The sequence below is a fragment of the Pogonomyrmex barbatus genome, unplaced genomic scaffold, assembly GCF_055798465.1.
Source record: "Pogonomyrmex barbatus isolate J1 unplaced genomic scaffold, ASM5579846v1 scaffold9, whole genome shotgun sequence".
Taxonomy (NCBI): Eukaryota; Metazoa; Arthropoda; class Insecta; order Hymenoptera; family Formicidae; genus Pogonomyrmex; species Pogonomyrmex barbatus.
Window position 1 is genome coordinate 6,938,549 of NW_028297193.1, and position 10,000 is coordinate 6,948,548.

At 23.3% G+C, this 10,000-nt stretch overlaps 2 protein-coding genes across 12 annotated transcripts in view; both read right to left on the bottom strand.

Annotated features, from left to right (window-relative positions):
- The window catches only part of LOC105431075 (uncharacterized), a 54,786-nt gene that overhangs the window by 10,511 nt on the left and 34,275 nt on the right, over positions 1-10,000 (bottom strand). The window lies entirely within an intron of this gene.
- The window catches only part of LOC105431076 (octopamine receptor beta-2R), a 68,192-nt gene continuing 60,799 nt past the window's right edge, over positions 2,608-10,000 (bottom strand). For 8 of the 10 annotated variants that reach the window (XM_089084916.1, XM_089084912.1, XM_089084915.1 and 5 more), the window contains one exon: positions 2,608-9,411. In XM_089084916.1, the coding sequence (XP_088941042.1) occupies positions 9,314-9,411 (98 nt within the window). In that variant the 3' untranslated portion in view covers positions 2,608-9,313. The other 2 variants (XM_011645018.3, XM_011645021.3) reach the window with 1 other exon arrangement.

Sequence of the window (10,000 nt, forward strand, 5' to 3'; positions counted from 1 at the left end):
GTTAGGGAAATTAATGACAATATAAGAGAGAAAATATAAAAATCTTAAAATTAAAAATTAAAAATTTAAACTTAAAGATTGATAAAAGAAGATTTCATGATAAAATTCTTATAAATTTTATTATGCAATTTTATTATTGGTTTTGGTAATAAATGTGATCTCTTAGACATATACTGACTAAAAATATTAAATAAAATTTCTTGATATAAAAATAAATGCATGTTAATTAAATGTATGAGAAAATATCATTAATACAAGAAAATGATTTATCAGTGTTCTTAGTAAGTTTTGTAATGACAATTTGATAACTATATATTGTTTTCTCTATTTCAACAAAAAACAATTACTGATACATTTGGATAAGAAAAGATAGGAATAATTTGTTTTTCTTGGAATTGCAATTCAATCAGTTTAATTATTGCTTTATTTATTGTTTTTATTGTTATTTAGTTATACTTACACGCACATATGTATATATAGATACGCACCTACATGTATACATACATATTGACTCGTAAATATATATCGTAATATGTGCATTTAATTACTTTTATTTTTGTCATCCTAAGATCTTCTATCTTTTATAACTCTTAAAATATTTATGGAAATCGATATTAAAATATTTAAAAAAATATATAAAATTTTTAATTTTATTCGTAGTGTGTAATAATATGTCTTTATATTTTTATTGTTTTTTTATTATATTTATACAAATAATATATGTCTATTACTTAATAATTAGTAATATTTGAAATAAAAAGCGTATTTAAAGTGATTTTACGTTAAAAATTTAATTATTTTATTATTTCTTTTTTGTATTTATATACTTCTTTTGTCATTTAAATAAACTATTTTTTAAATAAACTATTTTTTGATAAAATATTTCAATAATCATTTTAAAATATTACGTACACATACCAATCATTATATTATTTTAATTACAATTATAAAAATTTCATGCAAATATATATATTATTTATAATTTATTTGCACCAACAGATTTAGTCAATTAAAATTTCTTTAATAAAACAAACAAACAACATATCATATACTGTGATTATTATATAAAATATTTCTGAACCTATCAACTAAATTAACATCGACGTCCCATACACCACTGCTACATTAGTTATATGTAGCTCAGAAGTGCTTGTGTGGAATTGCTGCAATGCGCAACGGTCTCGCCAGATCACGTACTCTATTATCATGTATATATATATATATATATATATATATATATATATATATATATATATATATTCACACACAGGGTCCTTCAAAAGTATTATATTATGGATGTTAATCAAATATCTTGAAAACAAAACATTTTTAAGAAAAATGTTTCAAACAAAAGTTGTTCAGGGTTCAAAAAAATCTATTTATATAACTATGTATTTTCTTTAGACCAATTGATTCACTTCATTATTTATGGCGACATTTCTTTATATATGTAATAAAATGTCGCCATGAATATTTTTTTAATATATAATTATTTTATAATTACCACATTTCTTATAATCCATTAATGTTTCAAGCATATAATAATTATGTGTTTAAAAGTTTATTATTTTACATTAATATATTCAGTATATAATTGCTTGTTTAAAATATGATTTTTAAGTATAATATAATATAATATAATAATAAAAAAATTTTATCTATTGTTTTAAACAAATAATTATACAGTAAATTAGTATACATTTATAATATTAAAAATACAGTTATACTTATTGGTATTAAATTAAAGAATTTAATTTATTCATTAAAAATTTTTTATTTTTTTTAATTTTAACAACAAAAAATATAATTTTTTCTTGAATTTATAATAGCTAATAACCAAATAATAATGGTACAACAGTATTTAAATTCTTACAGTATTTAAATTATTAGTAATTAATTTTTTCTTTAATCTTTTCTATTAATATAAAGTCTAATATATCATTACATATTCCCTAATGAAAAATAAAAATATAAACAATATTTAAATACAATTTATTTATATATTAAGTTTTCTAAAGGATAATTTTATCTTGTTGAAAATTTTGTATCATTTGGTAATTTCTATTATTTTTGCTTTAATTAATGATATGAAATAAAAAACTTGCCATGTTATTTTCCAAACAACTATTAGAAATCTCTCGAGCATGCTGGAGTTATAAAAATATCCCGATAGCCAAATCTGAAAAGACAGATTATGCGCAAAATCTGTTATAAATTTTTGATGCTAGAAAACCAACAGATTGCTAACAGATTCTGTAATATCTAACAATGCTAGCAAACTGCTGTCAGAAACCTGACAGAATATCTGTTGACATTCTGTGCCGCAGATTGGCAGCAGAAATCGAGCAAATCCTGCTGCAATCTGCCGTCAGATTGACGACAGAAAACGAGCAGGACCTGCGCAACATAATTTGATGGCAGGATTTGCTCGATTTCTGCTGCCAGTTTGCTGACACAGAATGTCATGTCAGGTTCTGTCAACAGAATGTAAGCAGAATGAGACCTCAGATGAAGTCAGTCTGCTAACATTTTCTGATTAAATCTATTGCCAGTTTGTCGACATTCTGCCAATATTTTGTTGACTGGGTAAAAACAAATTTCAAAAAATTTTTTTATTTCAACCAATTTTAATTAAATAAGTCATAACAAAAAGAAGTAGTAGATATCTTAAATATAATCGTACATTCTAAATATATTGTTATACAATAATAATTTATACATTCTCTGTGTACAAGACATTTAGTTGAATCTCAGATATTAGTTCGCATTTATTGCAATATAGTAATTATTACTAATCAATATTTGCCGTGTGCATATGGTAAATATCATAATGCTGGCAGAAGTATATTATCAATGCCATTGATTGTCTGTTGTTTAAGATTTCTTTATATTTTCTTTCGAACACGCATTATACAGGTTACCTCCAAATTCTTATCTTTTAAATAAAACTGATTAATGTTAAGCCAATTTTCTTCAAAGGGAAAGATCATCTTAGACATTATGTTTTTCATAATTTATCACTATTTAATCTTAATTAATATTTAGCTTAAGATATCGTTTCTCCATAAAATTTTTTTCGTCTAAATTTTTATTAAAGAATAAGGATTTACTATATACTGTATTACAAATCAACTTGATGAGGAGGAAAATATTTGTTGACAATCCATTATATGCAATATTTTTGTTAAAAATAATAAAAAAATTTGGAAATGCTTTGTGTATAGGAACGCGAAAATCTTAGTCGTTAAGAAAAAAACTGACAAACATCTTTTATTTTGACTAAGATATTTTATTTACATTATTGTAAATATAATGTTAGTGATAGAATCTGCTAAAAAATTCGCTCATTATTCTTCTTTGTAAATCCTAGTAGCTTGCCATTTAATGCCAATATTTTGCAATTTATTATATTATAATACACTTTCTTTCTCTTTTGTAAAAGAATTCGTGTTTTTATTACAATTGCAAAAAGTATTTTTCATAATACTTCTCAAAACAACATAAGAATCAATGCTGTGTACTTTCTTAATCTTAAAGCAGTTATTTTCTTCTAACGTTAAAAAGAATAAAGATAACAAGAAAAAAGGGAAAATAAAAATTAATAATTAACAAGTATAAATTTAATAACTATATAAATTATAAATACAATAAATAATATAATAAATGTTAATAAATATAAAAATGGATAACATTTTTCAAAATCTACTTGTCAATACTTGTATATATGTATATATACACACGCACACTCACTCATACACATACATGCGCGCACCCACGCACGCACGTGCGCGTGCGTGATATCCCATTTTAAATAATGATCTCAAATTTCTTGAATAATGCGTTTTAAGGAAAAATGTTTCATAAAAAATTGTAAGATTTTGAGAGAGCTATACAATATATTGATTCTTTCACAAATAGTGTCATTTCGAATTTTTTTATGATCACTACTATTTAAGTTGAATTATATATTATTTTTTACATAATATATGATTCTAATTATTTTCTAATTATTCTAAATAAAATTTCTAATTTCTAATTATTTTAAATAAAAAAGTATTAAGGTAAAATAAAATATCAAGAAGTCAATAATTTATTTAAAGATATTTTATATTTTATTTGGGCACATTTTGATTATAAAATATAAAATATCTTGTAAACTATTCATTTTTTGATAATTGTACTTTAATATGCATAGATTAATGCATAGAATAAGAAACAAATCAGTTAGAGAAAGTATGTAGTTGTCTTAAAAAAATATGCTGCATATTGCTAATTGCATAATTTTTTTAAAGCAACTATACAATATAAATACAACTATACAATATAAAATATCTTATAAACTATTGATTTTTTAACATTTTTGTTGCCTTAATATTTTTTTATCCAGAATAACTAGAAGGATCATATTAAGTAACAGAAAATATATAATTCTTTTTAAGAAAATGGCCATGGCGATATCTGAATGAATCAATATCGTAATCATTTCAGAATTTTACAACTTTTATATTATTTATATTATTTATAAAATATTTTTCTTTAAAATTTGATTAAGAAATACTTGAGATCGCCATTGAAAATAGAACATTCGTCATTGAAAGTAGTACATTATTATTGTATATTTCGTTTAACACAGTCGAAATCAACGTATAGATTAATATAATTGTATTCAAAGGTTAAAGAAATAACATAATACACAATATATGTATAATACATATTATTATTCATGACGCTTTCAAGCATATTTCTTTTAATAGTACTATAGAAAACAGATGTTTAATGCTCATTAATAGTAACTTAAGAATCATTACCGTTTTAATTGTTTTTGAAAAATTTTAAATTTTCACATTAAAAGCTTGTACTTTTATAGAAAGATCTGAGCCAGAATTTCGTCTACATAATAAAAAAAAATATGTTATTTTATACAATAATGTACATTTTATTTTAAAAATAATTGTGATTTTAAGATTTTATATGCTCAAAGCTCTTGTGTAGGCAAATATTTATTGTGATATTATTTAAAGAAAACGGAAACAGTGGTTTATTAACTTTCTAAGAAACTACCTATTATTATGCAGTCTTCTTGAAGAGTTATCAAATTAAAAAGAAATAGTTTTATATTAATAAAAAAAAATAAAAATAAAAAAATTAATTACGGCAATTTTTTAAAATATTTCATAAAATCGTTAAAGACGTAAAAAAAAAGACAAATTAGATTTTTTTCTTTACTTAATATCAATGAGAAGAAAGAAAAAAAATAAAAGAGAAATGACTAGTCTAAAAGTGTACATCTCACATACGTATACTGTAACTTAATTTTTTATGTTTCCTTCGCTACCATCGTTTATTCTCTTTTGTTTCTACAAACTTTCCTGGTTGCCTTACTCAGGTTACTTCTCGAAAGAATCTTATAAAGATGAATAGAAGACAACGAGTCCAAAAGTTCTTAGACGAAAAACTTTTTAAGGAGGAACAAATCTTCGTTTGCTCTTATCTTCGTTAAATAATCTCATTTCATTTCACTCGCATTGACATTCTAACTATTCTTGTTTCATTAATGTGTCATTAATTATATTAAATGATCAATGTAGCATCTTTATTTTTTAGATTATTATTATATATAAGAATATCGTGTTCTCGAATAAAAACATAACTTATTCTCCATTCTTGCGTGCATATCTAATTTGAATAACAGTGCAGTTGAATTATGTTTGAAAATTACTTTTTTAAATGGAATTAATTTGCCAGTTTCTGTAAAGCAAATAATGATTTTCTTCCATAAAATGTACCGTTAATCTTTGTCTCTATATCCAATAAAAATAATTAAAAAGTAAATATATTCAGTAAAGATAAGTTTAATGTAGCTGTTTTTTTATTAGAATGTCGTGTGTGTGTGCACGTACACACGCATACACACATGCGGCACGCACGCACGCGTATCTCACGCGCGTTTATACACGCGCTCGCGCAAATCGCTGTTTGTCAAATAACAATAAGAAGAATATTTGAAAAATACAGATGTTTCTTGTAAAATATATTAGTACTTTTACTATATTGTTAAATGTCGATCAATTTAATCTGATAGATTCATGATATATGTATGATTCATGATTTATGATATACATATATTAAATTTATGATATACATATATTAAAAAAGAAATAAATAAATATTTTAAATGTAAACTTTAGAATTTTTAAATAAATAAGAATTATAATATAAATAAAAATTATAATTCATGTTTTTTTCCACATTTACGAAGAAAATCATAAAACTATAAAATCATAAGTCTGAATTTAATTGCCATTAGTTTCATAAGAAAGAATTAAAAACAAAAGGACTCGAGTATATACATAATAATACTAAATGCTAATAATACTGGTATTTTGGTAAATAAATGATAAAATAAATAAATATGAACGCGCGCGTGCGCGGACGCGCACATATCCACACTTATACACATGCGCGCGAGTACGCATGTGTACACAAAAAAAAATAAAAAGAGAAGTAAGAGTATAATATTCATACTTTTAATTAACAAAGATAATATTTTTAATTAACTTCTACAATTAACTTCTAATACGCTCAACATGCCTTCTTGAAATCTTTAAGTGGCGTATATTTTAAGATGCGAATAAAAAACCATCAATATCTAGATCTAGATACAAAAAATTTGTGCATTTTTTTCTTACAATGTGAGAAGAAATGATTTGATATGTCTTTATAAAAATTTAAATTAAGTCATCCTTTAGATTTTATATATATAATTCATAATCTGGATTTATTTTATTGCTTATATGGTGATTGCTCCTTTTCTTGTATTGTCTTTCTTCTTTTCAGAAAAAAGTAAAATTTAAAAAAATGATACAAAAAGAGTTAAGTAAGAAATCAATAAAAATTAATGATATATTGTTAGCAATTGCCATATCGTGACATAAGAGATTAATAACTATTAGAAAAAAATATGTTAATTCCTTCTTACATCGTTTGCGTATAATTTATATATTCTACAATTAATAATTAATACATTACATTTGATTGTTAATACGCTTTTAGAACTAATAAATATGTCAAACATATATGTAAAACAGGACAATATCTTTTTATAATTATTGCAAGGCTAGTCTTTTCGGCAAGTATTTTTCTGTTTCTTACGAAATAATATAAAATAATACACACGTATATTTACAAAATATTTACAACTAGCGAATAATAAAAGTTTACAACAATTTTTTTAATTTTTATCACAGAAGGAAAGCAATAACATACATAACATATACAATATAATCGTATAATAATCTAGACAACCTTTCTATATTTATCGATAGATTAATTATTACTAAATAACAAACTATTATTATCTTTTCCTTCCTCTGTAAAAGTATTACATAATTGATAATTTTATGAATAAGCATAATCACTATAAATTATTTAAAAATAATTGAATATAAAAGAATGTAAAAGAATTTCAGATTATTATTTAATATAAAATCTACAATAATTTAGAAAACACTGAATTGTATAAAGGTAATATAGAAATAGGACAGAAAATTTAATCATTCTGCCATATAATATAGTGATTTGACGAAATGACATTATTGTATCAACTCAATTCTTTTTTCTGATAGAAAAGATACACATTCTCTATAATGATGATTTCATGAGCCAATAAAGATTAAAAAAGAGAAAAAAGTATATTATATAGCTAATCTTATAGACAGATTTTGTTATACTACATTTCGTTATACTACATTACGATGATGTTGATCCAATTTTTTTATCAATATTACCAACCGTTATTCAACTTGAAATAACGAATGCATGCTTTTTACTAAATAAAATAAAATATTAGTAACAGAGATGAGCAATCATTTCTTTCTTATAATTCTTATATTCAACATTACATTCAAATAACAAAAATAATCTTAAAACAATAAAGTTTAACAAAATATATTATTATGCATATCATGTATTTCGATTAATTGTATAAATGTCATACGTAAATTTAAAGTTTCATTATTACAATCAATGATTTTAATTGCTTAATAAACGAGTTCAATAATTTAAATAATGTAAATATTACAATTGCTCTCTAGTCTCTAACCAAAGTTGAAATTATTGAAATTATACTTAAATTTATGAATATCGAAGACTACCAATAATAACATTGTTGAGCATTTTTGTTACTATATATATATATATATATATATATATTAAATATATTTTCTTAATTAATAACTGTAATAAGAAAATTAGCAAAAATGATTAGTGTGATACTATTTAATTATGTCATCCATATTCGAATATAAATGTGCAATTAAACTCACTGAAAACATTATACAATTTGTTCGATTGCCAATCATTCAATGACGTAATAATCGTACGCACGTGTTAAATGACAAGTAAATACTCATTTTTTTCTGTTACCGGACAACCGATACGAAATCGACGATTATTGGAAGTTACAATATCAATTCTACATTTGCATGACTAGATTCTAGATCAATATAATAAATCGATTTTTACATGTTTTTTGCTGAAGACAATCGCAGCTGAGAAACGAAAGATATAAATAAAACATTCTAAATAAATATTTATCAAACTCAAATCGAAGTTCGCAATTGTTACTGTTTCGTTCATCATTCTAGAAGGTGAGATCTTTTAATCATTTCTACTTCTTATATTTATCATTTGACTAATCAAAGAAAATTAATGTTCGCGTACCGCTTATACGAGAAACGAGAATCAATTTCTTTAAAGATGTGGCGTTGGAAGAACAAGGATAGAAATGGAAAATATCGCATTTCCCTATCAAGAGTAATGATTTATTTATAATTCTGTTGTTCGGATGTTCTTATTTACAAAAGTTATTATTCAGATACATTGTATCCGAATTTAATGTAGTTTTATAGATAAGAGCATCTTAAAACATAATGGAATAATTATTTGCAACCAGAAGTAAATGTCATTTAATCATCATGACAAAAATAATGAAAGTATGTGCACATTTATATTTTTGTAGGAACTAAGAGTGTCATAATGTTGCGTTCAACATCATTATTTGTTTTGTCGACAGTATTAATTGAAACACAATCTCGATATCATTTACATAAAAATGATCTCGGTATTAAATCATTAAATTGCGTTTACAACGCGTTACAATTCGTTCTTGTATAATACATTCTTGATGTATGTAATAATACTATTGTATGACTTATTATGTTATTTATAATTGTATAATCTTTTTTATATAACAAAAGCTATTTAAATGTGCAAAGATTTTATCTATGAGTTACAATTTTTAAGAAGCTTTCAATTATTTATAAAACATACTTTCCAAATATCGACGCCTACGAGATGTTGATGAAATCACCGGCGAAACTGGTAAAAATTTTGCGACTGCAATGGCTAGAACTGAAAATTAAAAGTGATGTAAAGTGTGTTCATAACTAAAGCATAAATAATGCAATTAATTAAATTAGCAAAAATTACACTCATTTGAAATCTAAATACAAAATAACGTTATTCTTTATGATGTAATCATTATTCAATTCAAATTTTTAAAAATGATTTATAAATTAATATTTAGATATTTAAAAGAATTGTTTGTAGCCGCGAAAATACAGATTAGTTTTTATAGAAAGGTATTTTTTTTTATAATCTATATTTAACGTTATCATGTAATATCAGTCATAAGAAATATTATAGCTATAATGCAAGCCAATTGAAACTGAATTAAAATTAAAAAAGTAAAATTCACATGGGTCCCAAATCTAATTTATTACATAGATATATGAAACAAAAATAATCGATTAATTTCACATTTGTTTGATCGTGATTTAAAAATGCACAAATCAAGCATTGAAATCTTCGTATCATTGACTAATCTCACATTAATCAATTGTTGAAACGTTATACATCTAATCTTTCTCACATACACATCTGTTCTTTCATCTTTTAATAACTCATTCGTTTATATTCTTGCATATACTAATATTTCTTT